General features: G+C 47.7%; 2 protein-coding genes across 4 annotated transcripts in view; both read right to left on the bottom strand.

Annotated features, from left to right (window-relative positions):
• Positions 1-3,379: 3,379 nt before the first annotated feature.
• Positions 3,380-14,454, bottom strand: LOC118235683 (probable ATP-dependent RNA helicase ddx6). 2 transcript variants are annotated; one of them, XM_035433300.1, is made up of 15 exons: positions 14,114-14,454; positions 12,660-12,743; positions 11,769-12,462; positions 10,568-10,631; positions 10,198-10,302; positions 9,656-9,785; positions 9,343-9,489; positions 8,950-9,044; positions 8,708-8,830; positions 8,031-8,159; positions 7,415-7,531; positions 7,232-7,295; positions 6,891-6,992; positions 5,846-6,033; positions 3,380-5,633 (listed from the first exon to the last, which is right to left on the bottom strand). In XM_035433300.1, the coding sequence occupies exons 3-14, from the start codon at positions 11,969-11,971 to the stop codon at positions 5,858-5,860; spliced, it is 1,455 nt and encodes a 484-aa protein (XP_035289191.1). In that variant the 5' UTR covers positions 11,972-12,462; positions 12,660-12,743; positions 14,114-14,454; the 3' UTR covers positions 3,380-5,633; positions 5,846-5,857. The 2 variants fall into 2 exon arrangements, with proteins under 2 accessions (XP_035289191.1, XP_035289190.1); XM_035433299.1 differs by lacking the exon at positions 12,660-12,743.
• A 2,845-nt stretch (positions 14,455-17,299) lies between these two features.
• Positions 17,300-20,683, bottom strand: part of LOC118235682 (B-cell CLL/lymphoma 9-like protein) — a 42,130-nt gene continuing 38,746 nt past the window's right edge. For both annotated transcript variants that reach the window (XM_035433296.1, XM_035433298.1), the window contains exons 7-8: positions 20,357-20,611; positions 17,300-19,160 (exon numbers count right to left, since the gene is read on the bottom strand). In XM_035433296.1, the coding sequence (XP_035289187.1) occupies positions 17,896-19,160; positions 20,357-20,611 (1,520 nt within the window). In that variant the 3' untranslated portion in view covers positions 17,300-17,895. The remainder of the gene's footprint in view (positions 19,161-20,356; positions 20,612-20,683) is intronic.

The raw sequence follows: 20,683 nt of genomic DNA, 5'->3' as shown, positions 1-20,683 counted from the left end.
GAGGGCTGTCTTTACTGAACCTGCATGTGACAGGTCAACCCTAAAAAAAATAATGGGAACGAAAGCTCTCCACCCATTTATAATCCTCCTCATCCATTATCTACATTGCTGCACCGATAAGAAATTTCCTTGTTCGATTCCACGTTGTTTCTTACCAGTGACGCACTGACATTCCTACTGTTCTTTTCAAAAATTAAACCTTAAATGTAAAGAAAAAGGACATTCTCAATGTCTGCCAGACTTGGGTTAAAGTAATTAATTGATACACAAAGCTTTTAGACACCAGTACAATTCCTGCAAATTACTGACATTTTTTTAAAGAACCATCTATTGTCATCAACACTCAGAACAAAATTGGAAGCACAAAAATAATTTTTTGACCCTTAACATGATCTGGATGGCTTATGTTCAGTTTTCTGAGTTCAGATTAATCAAAGGACTAACTCAAGGGCAAAATGCTAACTTAATTCTATTGTCTGACCACACATAAACCTGATACAGAGGGAGAGAGTTTAGGAAGGAATAGGAGTCCAAATGGAAGGAACCGGAATAAAAGTTAGCGTACGTGCAGCATACAATCTGAAAATTGGAGATGGTCTAAATGGGTAAGTGCACTTCAGTGTAATTGCCTTTATTTTATTCGTGCATTCAGATGGTCCCAGGAGTATCAGGGGTCTTCCCAGAATAGAAACTCTGCACCCGACTGCTAATTACAGACGTAAAGGCACTGTGCCCTGCAACAGAGCTTCTGCTTCGGCACAGCATCCTGTGCCAGCCATGTACCCCCTGGCAGGGGGGCACTGCCCAGTCCGCCGTTAGACACAGCCACCAACTCTTTAATGGGCCCTTTAAAAGCAGGGTGGCTAAGGGGGCTACTGCGGCTCCACCTCTGCCACAGTTGTATACAAGACGGCAGGGAGAGGGAAGCGCATGCGACCGCGGTGATGTATCCTTACTACACGCTGCCACCTGCTGGAGAGTCCCTGCTATTGTACACGCGGGACAAAGTTTGGATGCTGAAATGGAAATTATGCAAGGCAGGGCTTCTGTGCAAATTTCAGTGGCGTATGCAATTGTTCTTAAGACACTTTTAGTGTCCAATATCTGGCTGTATTACAGCCCCCTCATGGTGAAACCCCCTCTCCTGCTTTATTAACCGAAGAATGAGTGGAGCTAATATGTGCCAATCACCAACTCAGGAACCAATCAATTTTCCCCTCCACTGATGAGGTCATGATGCATGATGAGGGGGGAGTGATATCAGGAAGTTGTACATCAGAAAGAGTATTATGTACATTATTGGGAAGTTGTAAACAGAACATTCCTTCACTGAACTTTTCATTTTTAACCTCATGAGAAATGAAACACTGGTATGCTGGATACATTCCCTGAATTATCCTATCCAAGTTTTATCCTTAAGTGGAACAACACATTTCCCCCCTAATGATCTCAAATAACATCAACTAGTGAATTTTAAAACAAAACAGTTCCCACTTGGTTGTAAACAAGTCGCTCACAAAATGAAAGCTCAAACCATGTTGGCTCCACACAGAAACCAAAAAAAGAACCACAAGGTAGAATTCTAGTGAGCTTTATTTCCATACAAACTTCGTCACTTCAGATAGAAACCATTGCACTTACAAACCCATTTCTTAATAAGCGTCACTGAGAAACAGCCAATTCAAAAATGAAAAGAAAAAAAAAAAACAGATCTTAAAAGAAAAATCTGTGAGGAGTAAGCCTCACCTTAATTTTGGTTTGAATGTCAAGTTAAATTGAAACAAACTTGCCCTTTTGCTTGTTTTTAGACATTTTCTTCTGTTAACAGATAACACCAAATTGCCACATTTCAAACAAAAAAATCTTCCCAAATCTTTTATGGGCATCATTTTTTTTTTTTTTTTTTTGTAGGTGTTCGTTTCCCAAAGCCAGATTGTGCAGTGGATGCACACCCAGGTGTATTCAGATTAAAGTCCACTGCTCCAATCTCCCAAAAAACTAACCAAAAAATAAACAAAAATCCGATGCATCAACATCAGAGGTTTGAGACTCAGCTTAAGGTCTTAACGGTACTCTCCGTACAATAACTGCAGTCTGGACATGAATGCATCGAGGCAGATAGCCCATAACCCCCCCCCCCCCCCCGAAAAAAAACAAAGAATGAGATGTATCTATAAAAGCTCGTGTCAGGCTCAAAGCCGAATTTTTAACACTAATAAAGTGTAAGATGCTCCCCATCTCATTCTTCAAAACTGAAATTAAAAAAATGAACTCCCACAGAAATGGAGACCGCTTCAGCTCCTTCCACGATATACAGACGACGGTCATATTCCCCAAATGAGGACGATGCTTCCTGCTTCCCATTTACACAGGAAGGAGCACGGTGTTCCCATTTACACTGTGGGGGGTATTTAAAATTTAAAAAAATTAAAAAAAAAACAGGCAACTGCCAATCTGCCTGTAGTGTCGACCTCCGTTCTGCCTCCTGTGAACCACACAATTCCCCAATTTATCCCACCCCCACCCCAGAATTCCCCCACTTACAAGTGCGTGTGTGTGTGTGTGTATGTACTAGGGCCACTGAACACAGCAGGAGGAAGAGAGGTCTGCATGGTTCACTGAGGGTGGGGTCGGTGATTACACGAGCAGCCCACGCCAAGGACTCAACCTTCACCTTCTCGTTTAACGACTCAAAGCTAGGAGCACAAGCTGCTGAACCAAACTTTTACGATTTATACGACACCGTAGTAGAGGGCTGCTCAGAATAACCACTTCAAAACAACCCTCAGTGAACCAACCAAAAGAGAACCAAAAAAAAAAAAAAAAAAAAAAACCTAAAAGGAGCATCTTACCCAGTTAATTTGTTCAGGGGCTCCACCCAAAAAAACCAAGCCAACCACACAGCCGTAGAGCAAGTGGCCACTGGCCAGTTAAGGTGGAGAGAATAGTAATACCGCAATATAACCGCTCCCAATCCCAGCCCAACCCGCCCTCACCCACCCTCCCACCAACCCCTAGCCCACCCCAACCCACCCACCCACCCACCCCCTTTCAGAGGGATCTGAGAAGTAGAGACGTCCCAGCTGTACCATCCCCACTTTTTGATTTAAATCCCAAGACCCTCCATTCCTTCTGAAAGTCATTTTCAAAACATTGCGTAATAGCCACATATTTACAGCAGTCGCTCACCTGCTGGGCCTCCCACACTCTCGATCCCTCCGAAGTCTCTCAGGAGAAACAGGCTCCTCCCCTTTTGGTTATCAGCCCCGCCCCCAAAACTCATTGCAAACAGAATACAATAAAAAAATAAAATAAAACCCTCCTTCAGTACCCCAACCCACCCCACCCAAAAACATTCCTCTGCCCCTCCCACCCCCCCCTCCAGCTGACCCAAATGCAGGGGTAGCAGTGCAGCCAGCAATAATCGCCCAAACCCCCGGTACTCAAGTCTGCACTCGAGAGCAGCTCCGGCTGCTAACGCTATGTAGATTTTTTTTCTTCTTTTATGTGCAGCGTCGTCTGTAAACTGGTTAAAATTAAAAGCCAGCCGACTTACGGCGCACCGAAGACGGCGCTCCCTTCCGCGCAGTCGGGAGGCGGCGTTTAAGCCACGGGCGAAGGCCGAGACGCCATTTTCTCACGGGACCGGGGGGGGGGGGGAAGAAGAAAGAAAAAAAAAAAGAAAAAAGAAAAGCGAGCTCCCGTCCGTTTTCCAGCTCTGGCTCGGGGCGAGAACTCGGGAGCCGCTGACTCGGGGCTTTGTCGAAGCGCTTCGCGTTGGGTAGCGCGCCGCTAATTCCCCACCCGTCGCTAAACGGGCTGCGCTACGACGTGCTAACGGCGCTAAGCGCGCCGGTTTAGAGGCCCGTCCTTCCGTCTCGCGGGCCGCGCGTCCTTCGGTTTGTACTTCATAACAGGCGGAGATACTGGCCCACGCCTCGCAAGTCAGACACACAAGCAAAGGCTGGATAATTCAAAGAAAATTCTCGTCCTCGCAGTTTACATATATAATTAGGCTTCACTTCACAGCCACCTCTGAGGGTTAAGACGTTGAGCGAACACTGGTTACGCGAAGGGGGGGGGGGGGGGGGGGGGTTTACGGGTTCCACGATGAACGCGCTCGTCAAATTTCAAAAGAAACCAAACTCTTTCAGTGGCACCAATAGCGCGAGTTTTCCCCCGCTATATTAGCATCGCGGTTTTATGAGCTACGGGCAAACCTTAATCCAGTCCATTGTTTTTCCATCAGTAATAAATAAGAGAGTCCATTAAACTGCACTTGGACTTAAAGTGCAGTATTCAAAGTGGAATACTGCCAAAGCTTTCAGTTTTCACTGGGGTGGAAACAAACTAAAAATATCATGATCGCAAAATTGAAAAATTTTGCTACATTCCCTCCACAGTGTTGACTAGAATCTTAACCCTCCCAGGGGCTGCCAGAACACATCACTGTCATTACGATAACCAGCCTCCTGACGCTTGTTTAAAAGAATCTTTAAAAATGAAACAAAGTATGTACAAAGTTTACATCGTGCCAAATAACAGCAGTCTACGGCACACGTAGGACAGACAGGGGTGGTGATCGAAAATAAAAAATTAAAATAAGATGACAAAGGGGACAAAATACTGATCTCCCCCCTCCCCTCCTCCAAATGTTTCCTCTGAGTCCGAGAGACACAGCTCCCAAAAGTTCTGTTGAAGTTTCTTCGCGTTTCGATGACAGAGGAGGTGAGAGTCTGCGTCCTTTAAAAGCGAGCGCTCCTTGACGGGACAGGAAGAGGAAAAAGGGCGTCCAGTCGCTTCTGAAACCGGGGGCGAGCGACGCGAGTCTTTGCTGACTTCGGAGCTGGAGCGTTGCTGCGCACCAGCCAGGCCCATCCGTGCTGGTTTGTGTGTGTGTGCTACCATTTCAACACCTCCGGTACTTCTCTCTTACACAAACCTATACGTGGACCTATGTCTTTTTAAATGACGGGTGGAGCAAAGGGGGTGGGGGGCAAAAAAAAAAAAAAAAAAACGATTCCTGGAAACCAGTGATGTGAATGGGACAGATCAGATGAAACTAAAAGAGAGTTATTACTTTGAACAAGGTCAACTGCTTCTTAAGGCACTTGATACAAATAGCAAAAAGCCTTAAATGAAATCCACAGAGAAGAGGGTAGAGGAGGGGAAGCGAGGGGGGAAGGGGGGGGGGGGTGAAGGGTGGCTCACTGGGGACAGGTAGGTGCAAATGAAGGGGGAGGGGGAATGGGCGGGGCAGCAACACGTGGGGGTGTGTTCTCTCCCAAGTCAGCCCCGCCCCCGTGAGTGTCTATATTCTGTGGAGATGGTAGTGCAGCAGTGTCCACCTATTTTCACGTGGACTCACAAGAGCCGTGGTCTCGCACTACGTCCTGCTCACACACACACACACACGAACGCATGTGTACAAACCGACACACAAACAAAGACAGACATACAAACGCATGAGCACACGTACACACACACACACACACTCCAAAGGTCGGTGGGGAGTAACAAATGAAAAGTATGCATTTCAAAAATAAAGTCTTCCAGACATGAAAGGTGAGGTGGGACAGGGGGAGACACTGAACATACAGGGAGGAGGGGACGGGAATATTCTGACTGACGACCTGAAAAGAAAGAAAAGGCAAAGATCAGCCGTACAGCCAATGGGGAAATGTTCTACATGTGCTCGCGTCATACAGACACGCCCATACAGTGCAGTGAGTAAGTATTTGCCCCTTTCCTGATTTCCTAAATTATTTTTATCTTCTTAGCAGAACTGCTCTGAATTCTGACAATTTGGCACGTCCTCAAGTACGAACTGCTCATGTCACCTCACCTGCGGGCTGGCTCACAGCTTGGCCTCCTCCCCGCTCTCGCTGTGGTACTCGGCCACGTACAGGCTCTTGTCGATGCTGCCGGGGATGGGCTTGATCTCGGTGCCCAGCTGCTCCTCGATGCCCTTCAGGTTGAAGCGGTCGTCGTAGGTGATCAGGTTGATGGCCAGGCCCAGGTGACCAAAACGTCCTGGCAGAGAGCACGGGGGGGGGAGACCGGGTTAGGGACCGAGGAGGGGAGGGGGGGGGGGGGGGCAGGGGACACCAAATAAAAGGAAGAGGAGGGAGAACACCAAGGCCAAATGAAAGATGGAAAGCAGTGTGGCCAAAAATCAAGGAGCCATAATATCAAGAGAAGCAAAAAACAATGACCAACAGAAGAACAAAAATTGAGGGGGGATAATAATATAAATATATATAATGGCAATAAAGGAGCCCAAAGAAATAAAACCAAATGAGGTGGGGGGGGGGGGGGGGGGGGGGGGGGAAGAGGGGCGCAAATGAACAATTGCCATTGCAGCAGGGCCAAAGAAAAACATGAAAGGAGGACAGAATGATTTCAGGAGGAGGAAAATAGAAGGAAGGAGGGTGGAAGGAGAGAGCTCAGTGTATGGGTGAGGGGGGGGGGGGGGTGAGGGGGGAAAGAACTCTGTGTATAGGGGGGGGGTGGGCGTGGGAGCGGAGAAACCCAAATGCCAACAGAGCTTAATTACAGTAATCTCACCGCTGCCTAACAGTGACGCGTGAGTCAAGCGAACGGAACACTCACACTTTAATACGCGCAACGCGCACTTATAGTAACACGCCAGGCAGCCAATCCTGGCAGCGGAAGACCATCTGAGGCTCAAAGGTTCTGAAGCATTAAACGGCTATCGCATCGAAAAGCCTGGAAACCATTACTGGCTCCGTTCTCCAACCCATTTAAAACAAAAAAAAAAAACATTTAAATTCAGTGGATTACACTGGAGGTGTCGTGAAAATGGCGGACGGCGCGCGACGCGCTAGCTTAAAGGGCGAGAGATCGGCGTGGGGAGGCCGCCCGCGTACCTGATCGGCCGATGCGGTGGAGGTACGTCTCGGCCAGCCTGGGGAAGTCGAAGTTGATCACCACGTTCACAGCTTGTATGTCGATGCCTCTGGTGAAGAGGTCTGCACAGAGACAAAAACACACAGGCAGGCGGAGTCACCTCTCTCGGTAGCGTCATGGCAGCTGCGAAGGGCACGGGACTCACTTGGCTAATTACAACGCGACACGCACGCAATGCTCTGTTCCTTCCTCGTTATGCGACGGTTTGACTGCGTTAGCTCGTTTTACTGCACCCTGAGGCGTTTTGTGCCTGCGGGGCGGGAAGAGCTTTCCCCGAAATGAAAAACAAAATTAGGCGTACCGGTGCTGACGAGGTTCCTGCAGAGGCCGTTTCTGAAGTCGTGGAACACGCGGTTACGATGCTCCTGGAAACCAATTAAACAAAACAAAAAACCCATAAACAAAGCACTCGGTCTGGATGGGTCTACCCAGACAGCCAATGATCAAAGCCGGTTCCGGGGGGGAGGCGGGGCCTCGGCCTGACCTGTCGCATCTTGGCGTGGATGTAGAAGCAGGAGTAGCCCAGCTGGGAGATCTTCTTGGCCAGCAGCTCCACGCGTTGGGACGAGTTGCAGAAGATTATGGACTGGTTAATCTGGAGCTGGAGGGGGACAATGCACAGAAGAGGAAAAAAAAAACTAGGGTTTCACTCACAGATCACAAACAAAATCTGTAGTGTCTAAATATCCATTTCAGCACTCCTTAGCGATTGGCTTAAGTCGATGACTGGATAGAGGACATGAATCTTGTTTCCAAGGTCTAGAATTGGCTGCAAACTGAACAGAACCCACAATAACCCACAGGACCCAGGACTGGAGTTTAAAATGTCTGGTCTGAACAGGAAATGGTTGGAAAAATGCAGGACAAACAGGTACAGGGAGGACAGTTGCTTGTGAGAAACCAGGGACATCTGCCTTCCATTATGGGCGGCACAACAGAAAGCATGCACCCGTTTACACAGGGCTCACAGGTAACTGTCTAATGGGGCGTGATGGAGGAGCAGCCAAGATGGCCGCCGTCCAACCGAGCGCAGTTTTTCCCCTCCGTTATACGGAAACCGCTCGGCTCTGGGGCCCCCCGCGGCCCGCGGCTTCACTCACCCGGGAGAAGAGCGTGTTAAGGCAGTGGACCTTCTGTCTCTCGGTCACGTAGGCGTAATACTGGGTCACCCCCTTCAGAGTGAGCTCCTCCATCAGGTTAATCTCGTAGGGTTTCTGCAGATGGGCGTTCTGCAGGGGAGAGAGTGAGAGGGAGGGAGGGCGCTAGCATTAGCGTTAGCTCATCCTTTGGACCGCTTCCCGGCGGCTTCGACCTCGCCGCAGGAGTAAGCCCATTAGGGCCCATGTGATCCGCCCGCACGCGCTCGCGTAGGAGAGAAACAAACAGCAGGGATGCCCGTTCGCTCGCTTTGATTCCCTGAGCAGTGCAGCCCCAGGCATCTTGTGTAGGCCGAGCCTCTGTAACACTAGCCTAAAGAATTCTCTGGAAAGAGACGATCTGCCAAATAAATGTAATGTAATAGATGAGCTGCTCAGGGTTACTTTTAGGTAGGAAAACAGAGCAAAACCACTTCACAAAAGATTTAACATTCATAACAAGGACTACTTTGGCTTTCGTTATTCTTGGTCATGCTTTGACACTTAGACCCTTGCTCCAAAGAGCAACTCAGCCAAAACAAAAAAAATTCCCTCTTCATTTCTTATCTAAAAAAATGAAAATAAAAAAGACAAGTTTTTCCTTTACTGGTGACTGTGGCCGGTCTGGCGGGGGAACGTACCATGAACTTCTGCACGCTGAGGGGGAAGGTGGCCGAGTAGAGGAGGATCTGCCTGTATTTGGGCATGGTGCTCAACGTCTCCTCCATCATCTGCACAAAGTCCTGGGACAGCAGCTTGTCTGCCTGCTCAGCGAGGGGGGTGGGGGGGGGGGTTAAAACGAGGCATGGTGGTCACACAGCTGAAAGCTCCCAGCAAGCAGAGCTCAATACTGAACGAGAAAATGCACCTAGGTTGCACTCACCTCATCCAATACAATCATCTGAATGTGGTTCACTTTGGCCACGCCCTTTTTGATGAGGTCCAAAATCCTCCCAGGGGTGGCAATTATTACGTGCACTGAAACAGAAACAATGACATCATCCAGATCACCCACCGCATTCAAAATCGTTACCAGGGCCATTACACTTATTAGCTTTGCTCAACTCCTTAAGCCCAGCTATTCACATAGCTCACCCAGCAGATGAGTGTTTAGCCTACAGCAGTGACACGGCTAAAGGCACATGTGTAACGGGGAAACAGGACTACTCGAACCTCCGGCACTTCCTGTCACAAATAACTCCGGCCGACCATCACATGGTACGTTGGTAAGCTGACGTTACAGGAAATGCCAGCTTGCGCGTGAGGCCAAACTCACCCGTCTCGTCGAGCCTCATGATGTCATCGCGGAGGTTGGTGCCCCCCGTGGTCGCCATGACTTTGACCCCGCCCATGTGTTTGCTGACCTGGATGCAGATCTGGCTCACCTGGAGAGCCAGTTCCCTGGTGGGCACGATGACCAGAGCTGGCAAACAGAACAGAGAAGGTGAGGTTACCCCACGCCTACGACACCACAATGCTCACCAAAAGACTTACTACAAACACATTCTGCATGACTTACTTAAATTATACTCATTTCCTCAATTTCCCAGCAGCCCCGCTAGCAAAGCTAAACAATGGATTTCTCTCACCTTGTATATAGTCCTTCTTCAGGTCGATGCGTTCAAGTAAGGGTATGAGGTAGGCGCCGCTCTTGCCAGTCCCGTTCTTCGCCCGGGCCAGAATATCCCTCCCGGACAGTGCGATGGGAATGCTCTCCTCCTGCACGGGGGGGGGGGACACACACGCCACACGAGCAGCTATCGTTAGCACGCGCGCGGAGGGTCAGTTCACCAACCGGTTACTCAAACGGAACGTGCGCGCGCGAGACCGCCGCGCTACTTCAATTGCTCTCGGCCGAGTTGCAGCGTTACGTCTGCGAGCTAAAATGGAATCGTATTGAGTTAAGAGCAAATTAAAACAGGGCCGCCCGATGATGATGGTAGCCAGCAGCATTGCGAATGAAAATCATTGATTGCAGACTCGCGAGGACTAAGTGCTCGCTGGGTCAGAGCTCTCGTGTGATAGGGCAGGGGGATATCAACCAGACTAAACTCCTCCCCCCCCCAATCCCTTGGTGACCTCATGTCTACACAAAAACAGGAGCAGGACCATGAAAAACAGGCACACCGACCTGGATGGGCGACGGCTTCTCCCAGCCCATCTCGAAGATGCCCATCAGCAGCTCGCGTTTCAGGCAGTAATCCTCAAACTCGTTGCCCTTGGTTGCGGTCACATCCTGAAAACACCAGCCGCCAGGGATGCAACTCAGAACACATTCGAGAACACGGGAAAAACGTGCAAGCACCATTTCAGCTTTCCTCAGAAGACCATGTAACCAGAATTCTCTGTAACCCTTTGCATGTTTATCAAGTTTAATGACCTTAAGCGGGGTTCACAAATTATTTCCAACGTCACGTAGCCTAAATGTAGCCTACAGCTTGCAGGTCACTCAAAGGCGCACGTTTGACCATGTTAATTTTTAAAGAGCATAAAAATCTTACCGAAGTCCTCATTCTCATGTCTTTTGGAGGAAGTTTTAAATTCTTCTTCCAGTCATCACCAGGCCTGAGTGTGCAGGGGGAAAAAAAAAACAAAAACAAACACTGGTTTATATGCTTCAGTACCAGCCACTTGCATAGCTGACACCAATGCACAGCCATATAACCAGTTATATAAGCATCCCAGGTTAGAATTAAACATTAAGTACACTGGAAATGCTTTAACTCTTTTGATAGTTGTAAAATCTGAAATTACTTCTCCAGGGGTGTAAACCTCAGGATTCAATTCCAATTCTTGAGGCAACGGTTCGATATTTGGCAACATCACAAATTTTGCTAGAACAACCCAAAACTGATATAGTAGTAAACTCAATCAATATACACGATTCAGCTGACACAATCCTGTTACAACACACGTACAACCAAAATGCGGTGATTATGCAAAAACTTCCACATTTTCACAAATGCACATTTGACCCAGGTCTGCAGAGAAGTGAAGCCATGGAATTTTAGTTAGCAGCCCACAGCCCTCAACTGCTTGATGCTGATGCCCAAACAGGCAAAGGTGAACCAAACCACGAGTGACCGATACCTACAAAATCTGTGCATTCAGTAAAGCACTTTTCACCATCTTCATCCCAAAGACTACGGTCCACAAATTATTTCACAGGAAGACTCATTTTCTGGACTTCAACAGCGGCATATGTACACTAGTGAGCGATCACCCAATTAAGGTTTACAAACGAGCGATTCTGGGAACGCACTTCCCTGACAGCTGTTGTGGGGTGGCTGCTCCTTTTAGCATGGTCTTGCCACAACGTTGCCGTTTCAGAAATAACCAGGAAGACAGCAAAGAGCTGAATAACCGAGTCGAGAAGAGTTTGAGCAGAAGGGTGAAAAACTGTTGGTCAATTATGAACTACATTCTGAAGTGTCAAAAGCAAGTAAACGAGCCTATAAAACATGGAAAGGGTTCTGGCAGCAAAAGAATGCAGAAACCTCCAAATTGTCAGGTGAAATGTTGGGTGGAATGTTGGGTGGAATGTCGGAAGGAATGTCGGATGGAATGTTTGGAGGACCATGAATGTTTGGAGGAACGTCAGGTGGAACGTTGGGAGGAATGTCAGGTGGAATGTTTAGAGGAATGTCAGGTTTCGCTGGTGTGGCTGGCCAGAGGTGGGGGTGGGGGGGCGAGCGGACTCACTTTATGGCGGCGTTGGACGTGGCCATGGTCTGGGAGCTGCCGTTGTTTATTGTGCTGGACGACTTGGCCTGGCTCGCCTGCTGCAGGGCGGGGCCGCCCACTCCCCCGCCGGGGCCCACGGCCGGCTTCACCGACCCCCGGAGCTGCCCGTTCTGATTGGACAGGCCCAGGATCACTGGGTTCTCCGTTCTCACGGTGCTCATGGCTGTGCCAAGTCTATTATAATTAATCCTTTTCTTTTTATTTTTTATTTTTCCTTTTCTCCCTCCTCCCCTCCTTACTTTTTTAACCCCCCCAATCCAGTGGAAAACAAAACGCCCCTACCCCCAAAAGTTTTGCAGGGAAATCCGTTTGCAAGAAAAAGAAAAAAAAAGAAGTCTTCCTCGATAGGTTCCACAGCGTCCGAGGCAGCAAGCCCAAGTGTGCAACGTCAACAGCTTTATATTTTCTCAAGCCACTTCTGCTGAGACTTAAAAACTCCTTCGAGGAATATTATTCCAAGTGTCGCTCAGCAAATGAGTCAGTGCTGCAATGCAGGAAAAAGTCGAGGGGGTACAGCCTGTCCTGCTTTCCTCATTCGTACAGGTATGGTCTCAAGTGGCCCGGGGCTGTCTCGCAAGTCATTTAATATTGCATGTTCTAAAATCCACCCGTTTCTTCACCCTAATCATCTTCCAGATTGATGTTTTTCCTCCTGGGGAGAAAAAATAATTAATGCATGACAGTTCCCTTGTTATAGAGGACATTGGGATTAACACATGACATTAATCTACATACAAGTCGATCCAAGTGGTTGCCAACAGTCTCCCTCTCGTGTGGGTGTGGGTGTGGGTGTGTGTGTGTGTGTGTGCGTGCGTACGTGCTTTGAGCATTAAGGTTAACATTAAGTACCTTGGTCAAGGGTAAAACGTAGTGCTGCTCGTGGGATTCGGATGTTTAAGTCCAACTCTCTGACCACAACTCCACACTGCCGCCCTGCCGCGGAATAAGAAATCATTTCTGTAAACCAAATCGGATAGCTACACCTCAATGTCCTAAACTATATGCATAAAGCGGAGAACCTGCAGAGATTTCAACATGAGTCAAAGTTAAAACGAACAAGCTAAAGCGGGAATAAACCTTTACCACCCCCTCCTCATTATAGCTTAATGGGACCATCGGGTAAATTATCACAATCCCGCTATGTTTAAAGGGCGGCCGCTCAGAACAACTATTTTCAGTTAAACTGATAAACATACAGTAAACAAAACGCCACAAAGTTCGTTTAAATGCATGCCAAGATTGCCGTACATCTAGCGCCTTCCCCAAGCTGCTTTTAACTTCAAACTGCTAACGTCACCATTGCTGACCACAAGTAAACAAACAGCGCTAGTCTAGACAGCTATACCTACTTCTTTAGCCAATTTGGCAACTAGCTAGGCGAATAAGACCAGCCGTTATTGACTAGTAGGTTATAATTTGTCCCCAACTCGAAAGTTGCCATAACCGAAAGGCCGCAGTGTTAACTGGTCTAGTTATAAATGTTTAAAAGCTTAGATCTACTAACTAGCTAAATTCGACAAATATTTGCATTTATGCCAAGCAGCAAACGGCCAGTCCACTAGTAACCTAATAGACTAGACTAAGCAAAAACACAAGTAAATTAGCCAGCTATTATGTTACTGGTAAGGTGGTAAATTAATTTACTTGGGTACATTGCGGAGTACGTTACTGTAGCAAACCAACTGAAAACTACCGGTAACTTAGTTACCTAACGTCAGGCAAGTTGGACATCATAGCGTAATGTGGGCAAGCTAACGATGTTACGTTAGCATGTCCCGAATAGCACGTTAACCTGGAAACCTAATGTTATTTCGACCCTTCATTAAAACAAAATGTTTCAAGTTACCCGACCATACACTCAAATGAAAATTAAATCATGACATGTCACGACGGAACTAAACTAAGTAACACTAGCTGACTAGCCAAACATCCTATTGCTAAAACCGGGCCATTGCTATGTTTAGCAAGATAACTCGATAGCCATGTAGCTGGATATAGCCGGCCAAATACTGCCGACTCAAACTAGATAGCCAATCTTACCTCATGCTTAAAACTTGTAAAACATGGCTAGGTAAGCAAATTCTAATGACACGTGTTAAAAACACAAGATCTTAATTAGTCCAATGGAAACATTAGAAAATAGGTAAGACTAAAGCGAGCTAACACTGGCTTGCTAGCCAGAAGCGTCAGTGTGTTAAGCGTACCAGTTAAAAAATAATAATTTAAAATGTCGGGACATACTGGCCTGCAAAAACATGCATAGGGAACCGAAGGTGAAATTTACAAAACAGTTGTGAACTTACCTCGGATGGTTGAGATAATCAGTACAATTTTGGTTGTATCTCTGGTATTTTCCCTATTTTGTTGGCTATACAGAAACCCCAAGATGGCTTCCTTCTGTCTTTAAACCCTCCCCCATATCGTCAGCTGACGAAGTCTAATAATTAATCAAAAATCAAATGTCGTGAAAGATATAAAGCAATTCGTTTACTTTCAGCTATAAATGCCCAACCAGAGTTACTAATAAATGTTACTACCTGACCGATACGATACTGCAGCAAATTTGTAACCGCAGAACTTGTTTTAAATTGATTGACGTGATACTCAAACGCTTTCAAGAACGACGTCAGCTGGTACAGCTGTAGACTGAAGTAGATGGCCAGCGCTACTGGTCACGATGTCAACCTTCTACCGGTTGAAGACTATTAATTTAGCAGACGCTCTTATCCAGAGTGATTTACGGTAGACTAGGTGAACACAAATGTATTCACCTGATTTATATGGGCAACAGTTCCAGACCTGTGTAAACAACGTTCCCAGCGAGTAACATCACTTGGATGAAACACTAATAAAAATTCACTATGCCGAGCAAGAACCAAGACAGTACACACATTAACAGAATTAGCTGCCTATTGGAAAACTGACATTATTGGGAATATAGCTTACGGTTCATATAAGGTAGTCTTCTACGTATGGCCTTATACCAACCCCCAGAATATCCACTTTTGCAGGTATTCTCAGGTCATAAAACGGTTGCATCAGTTACTCACTAATTTCATGTATTTGACTATATTCTAACAGGCACTGATTCCCCATGCCCACACGACGACGGAGCCAAATGCGGGGCTATTTAAAGCTTTTGCTTGCGTTCCCGGTTTTGGTAGCTAACACAAAACATGCTGTTGATTTCAAGTCATCAGCAAACGATGCGGTTGCCAGCCAGGTTAATTATTTTATTTTAATTCCCATTGCGTGCTGCAGGTGCTTAATAGTGATACCGTTATTGCATGTGCTTGATTATTGGATATTTGCATGAAACTTACATCAAATAGGCAAACTGAACGTGTAGGTCTTGCATCGTTCATTGCTTGTTAGTGCAGATGCTACAACACATTTGGAAACAAGCGCCCGGCCTCGAATAGCGCGTAGGTTGAAACTGTTACTCCGGTTAACAGAAACCTTGGGAGTCATGCATTTGTGCAGAAAAATTGAGAATCGCTATTAAATATCATTCTCTCATACACGTACCAACGACCCACGAATAAATGCGCAAAAAGTAACACCGATATGTCTGTCATTCCTTACTAATTCATCCATTCATTCATGCCCACTGTGAGACTGTCAAATGGTAATACTTGTCAGGCAGTCCAGGAAGTCCCTCCCCTTTTTCTCAGCTGAAATTTGACTAGGTACGAAATTCACACGTGGCATGACGGCTTATTCCCAATCAGCTCTCCTGGTCCAGATAACTGAGATAAGTTAATGAAGCAATTGAGATCAGAACGACAAGGGCAGTCGGATTTGTCAGCAGCATACCTTGTTAGCATGCGCCTATGCGCGATTTACGGTACGAGAATAAGGCAAAATTTCGGACCATAATAAGGCAACAGGCCCTGTCCTGCTGCGCAGCCTCACCAGCAACAACAGGAACTTGTCTCGGGGCGCGCGGCTCCCCACCACCCGTCTTCCTGCCGCTGGATCTCGTGGCCTACTACTACCCTACGGTGGTGGTGGCGGCGACGAGAAGCAGAAGACAATATGCCATGTGAAATGAGCATTTTGTTCTCACTATGGGCGAAGACACGCATTTCTATTCTGGTGTGTAAAGGGTGAAAACATGGGTCTGATACAAATAGCAGCCTTGTCTCAGCAGCTGGAGGCTGTCTGACACCCAATCTGTTGGCATGTATAGTACAATAGTTAGGGGAACCGGGGGTGTTAACTCAAGAGGATGTACTTGTTATTGTACCCTTGAACATGGTACTTAACACAAACTGCTTCAGTAAATATACACCTGTAAGAAACTGACTGTATGCAAAAAATGCAAGCTGTGTAATTTGGGAAAGGCAACGACTAAATGCCTAAATATAAATGTAGACAAACTCTAATGAACTTTGGGTCAGGAGACAGAAGAAATGGGCAACAGCAAGAAAGAGTCATGTCGGGAAAGCAGTATTACTAAAAAATTATTCACAGACACACCAATCACTCAGCTCCTAAAGTCCTTTCATCCTTCATGCTTCTTTTAACAATGCGGTACAGAACATCCATTCCCACAATGCCATGTCCTCAGTCAAACTAGCTTTAATTTACCCATAATACATGACAAATTGGAACATTTCAGCCTCAACAGTAATGAGAAAGAATTTGTCATGTTAAGAACATGGAATTGAGCGTCTGGCACTCCTAAAGAATCTCTGTTATTATTAGTACCCTGCACCGTCTGGGGAAACTAGCTTTCTGGTAAAACCATAATTTGATCCTTTTCTGTCAGTATCACCATGATGTTTCTGCTGAGGTGCTGTAAGTATAAGTATGCTCTACTGCTAGACACCGTCTTGCCAAGACATTGGGCATTTGTGCTAAGGTTGGGTCCTTTTCCTGACTAATGCAGTGCATTTAACTTCAGGTGCCTCACCAGACCTGGGTCAAATACATATTTGTTTTGGATTCAAATACTGATCTTGCCTGGTGTAACAGCCTGCCAATATGACCAGAAGGTAGAATTTGCAATTTTTGAGAGTATTTCATTGGTTCCAATACACCAGACAAGATCAGTAAAGCGTAGAAAAGTATTTGTAACCAAAACAAATACGTATTTGACCCAGGTCTGTTCCTCACACAAAACAAACATTTTTGTTCACTGGCCTACTTTGCTGAATCATTTTGGAGTCTACATGTCAGTCCTTTCCACCTGTGTCCACATGTTGACAATGGAGAACATATCAACCACGGTCATGTATGTACAGTATGTATGTATGCATGTATACATACAGTGCAGTATGAACACAAGATACACAAGTGCACGAGGGTGCACACACGCGAGCGCGCACACGCACACACACACACACACGGGCATTAGACTCAGTGGCTGTAATCCAGCTTTAAAACTGTCACAGCTGAAGTGTATAATGAATCACCTCCGCCTCTCACATTACGACAGTGCACCTGCTCTTCGGCCACGCCCCCAAAAAAAGTCCTACGCGAAGTTCACAGATAGCTTTTTCATTTTGAAGCTTCTATTAAAACACAGTAATACAGAACATTTTGCAAACAATCACAAATTGCATCTTATTTACAGCACCCATAGAATCCCTTCGCACAACAGTTCGGTAGCCAGAGGAGAGAAAGAAAGAATCTGAATAAAAAGAAAATAGATCTAAATTTAAGTCTGCGTTCCTGTCCCTGTACGCACCCTTCCACCGACAGCACCCATCTGTGAAATGTACATATTTTACACGTATAAAAAAGGAAATGGCTTTGATAAGATCTGATTTATTGTTACACTATTCGTCACCAACTGCTCCTCAATATTTGAAAAGTGATCACAATTTCTTTTATTCATTTTTTGTTTCTTTTTCGAACCGCTTTTTAAAATTTTTTATCGGTTTTTACTCCGAAACTTAAAAACGATATTAACGATAGCAGTAATGATACAGATTGCAATAGTAATAATAATAATAATAATATTAATAACATTAATAATAACAGAACGTCATTGTGAAAATGAACCCAGAGGAAATGAGGTTTTTTTTTTTTTGTTGTTTTTTTTTTTTTGTAGTTTTTTAAACAGCAGTAGGCCAGTTCAGAAGGGCATGTTGGCCATGTTCCCGGGGCCATAGCGCATGGGGCCATCCAGCGGCATGCCCCGCTGCCTGCCGGGCTGGGGGCCCATCATGCCCGACTGTGGGTGCGGGCCCCCCATCATGGGGCCCGGCTGGCCGTAGGGGTCCCCGTGGACGGCCATGCCCCGCTGCTTGGCCTGCATCATCATCAGCCCCTGCTGGGTGAGGAGGTTCTGGGGGTGCTGCTGGGGGGACATCATGGCCGGGTGGGGGTGCGGGTGCGGGTGGGGGTGCGAGGGGTGGTGGAGGAGGCTATTGGCCATCATGGCTTGCTGCTGCTGCTGCTGCTGTTGCTGCTGATGGAGGTGCTGCTGCTGCTGCTGCTGCAAAGAACTGTGGGACATCATGCCTGTCCTGCCCATCATGTGACCCGGGTGACACATAGGCCCCATGCCCCGGGGGCCGCCCTGGGGGAGGCCCAGGCCCGAGCGCATCTCCAGGTGGGACGGGTGCTGGGGGGAGTGCAGGTGCTGCTCCACCATCATGTTCTGCAGGTTGGCGATGTGGGGGTTGGAGGAGGGGGCGGAGCTGTTGGGCGGGCCCGAGGAGGGGTGCTGCTTGAGGTGGTGGGGCGGCGGGGGAGGGGGCGGCTGGCCCTGGTGGGGGTGGGGGTGGGGGTTGGGCCCCGGCTGGGACATGGCCTCGCTCTTGGGGAAGTACTGCAGGGTGCTGCTGGGCTTGTCGGACGGGATGATGCGGGACAGGTCGAACTCGGGGATCCCCGTGGGCGTGGGGCGGATCACGTCGCTCAGGTCCGGCCCGTCCCCCATGGACATGGGGGGGAAGCCGTCCTGGGGGTGGGGGCCCCGCTGGTGGTGGAGGCCCTTGCTGAGGAGGTGCAGCTGGTGGTGCGGGATGCCCACGTCCTCGGGGCCCGGGTGAAACTGCTGGGGCATCCCCGGGTTGGGCGAGTGCAGGAGCCCGTGCGGAGGGTGCTGCATTCTGGGGAAGGCGCCCATCTGGTTCTGGGGAAGCATCGGGGAGATGTTGCAGGGCCCCATCCCATCCGGGCCCCCGCCTCCGCCGCCCCCCATCATCGCCGGATTCATTCCGGGCATGCCGCCCATGGGGTTGGGGGAATGCAACATGGGTCCGGAGGGATCGTGGGATAGCTGCGGCTGGCCGTGGAGGACCATCCCCATGGGACTCTGTGACCCGCTGTGGGGGCCCATGGAATTCTGGGGCGTGAGGAGCATCTGGGAGGACTGATGGTTTCCCATGTTTCCTGGCAGATCGAAGCAGAAACAAACGACAAAGAAACCAGTTCAGACATCGGTACACAGTCAGATAGCCAGACCCCATTTAAGATAATACTACTAAAAGCCCAGAAGATACATTCGTCCCCAACGGCACCATCTGCTGAAGAAGCATTAGCGGCAGAACAGAAATAGCGCTCGGGCTAAAAAAGCGGAGCGCGATCCTTTTCCTGAATATAGCCGCTAACTTTCTCACCAGCCGGAGAGAGAGAGAGAGTAGGTGGGCGGTGAGAGCGAGAGCGAGCCGAGGTGACACGTTTTCGCCGGTAATTGAGTCCGCGCCCGCCCACGCCGCGAGCCACCAGGGGTCCCGGTTCGCCCGGGAGAAACTGTCAAGTGACATCATCTACTCCCGCGACGAGCCTGTCGGGTGTAATCGTCGCGCCGACAGAACCCGACGCTGTTACGGGCGCTAGATTCTCCCGGCTGTCGGGGCTTTTCAGGAGCAGAAACGCAAACCTCCGGCTCGAAACAGAAAAAGATACGAAAGTGTTCGACCTAGAAGGGAACTCCCCGTGCACCGTGATGATTTAATACGCAAATGCACAACGAGACATCGCACTAGCTTCAAAAACGCCATGTTTATATTAAAAATGTTACCGTTCACTTCTGATTACACACAATGCAAGTAACAATAATAAATAATTACATACACTGATCAAAAAAGAAGCCTCACTATTGGTGCATATCTGCATTTAGAAGAATAAAGCATGCAGATTTAAAATGCGTAACATTTTTGTGGTTAAGTTTGCAAATGAATCACTGAATGACTCAACAGTTGCATGAGCACTAAGAAGTCAAGGAAACGATAAATCTTTTCGGCGTTTACATTTCCAGAAGCTTTTGGTTTACAGCACTCTGATCTCTAAGTATCACAGAGATTTTTAGTATAAACATTTCCAAAAATATTCCTCCCTCCCAAACAGAAACATTGTACTTGGGCTCTACTGTGCTTCCATTTTCTCTTGAAAATTGACGAGTACTAACAGGAAACATAATTTAGGAGCACATCTACTAATTGAGAAGCATTGTGTATTCCTAAGGAGCGCACATTCTCCTTGGAAAAAACGTTAGCGTAGAGCCCTGTGAACTTTTGACATTTTGAGAGACTTGCCAGTTTGTCTGAAGGATGATATGGAAGATATGCGCAAAACATGCACTTTACCCGCCATGTTGGCTCCAGGCATCATGGGACGGTCCGGCATCATCTCATCGTCAGAGGTGGCGATGGTCTTAATCGCGTCGTGGTACAGGGGGGTGGAGCTGGGCATGGCGTACTTGGACATCTGGGACATGATGAGTGACAGGGGATTCTGGGACGGAGGGGCGTCCGGAGACGAGGTGAACGGCATGCTGGGATTCATGGAGCCAGGCTGGCTGATGGGAGTTGAGTTTGTACTCCGAGGCGGCAACGAGGGGCCTGCGTAGAACATAAAGCAGGTAAATACAGACCAAGGGTAAAAAGGCCATTTCTGCAAGCAATTATGAAACA

The sequence above is a fragment of the Anguilla anguilla genome, chromosome 9 (genome assembly GCF_013347855.1).
Source record: "Anguilla anguilla isolate fAngAng1 chromosome 9, fAngAng1.pri, whole genome shotgun sequence".
Lineage (NCBI taxonomy): Eukaryota > Metazoa > Chordata > Actinopteri > Anguilliformes > Anguillidae > Anguilla > Anguilla anguilla.
The sequence above is the reverse complement of the archived record's forward strand: the minus strand, read 5'-3'. Positions and strand labels throughout refer to the sequence as shown.

Coding starts and splice junctions, on each gene's coding strand:
- LOC118235683 (XM_035433300.1), bottom strand. CDS start 11,971: ATGAGCACCGTGAGAACGGAGAACCCAGTGATCCTGGGCCTGTCCAAT. Junction 8,831..8,949: donor AGATGATTGTATTGGATGAG/GTGAGTGCAACC, acceptor CTCGCTGAGCAG/GCAGACAAGCTGCTGTCCCA. Junction 6,034..6,890: donor CCACCGCATCGGCCGATCAG/GTACGCGGGCGG, acceptor GCTCTCTGCCAG/GACGTTTTGGTCACCTGGGC.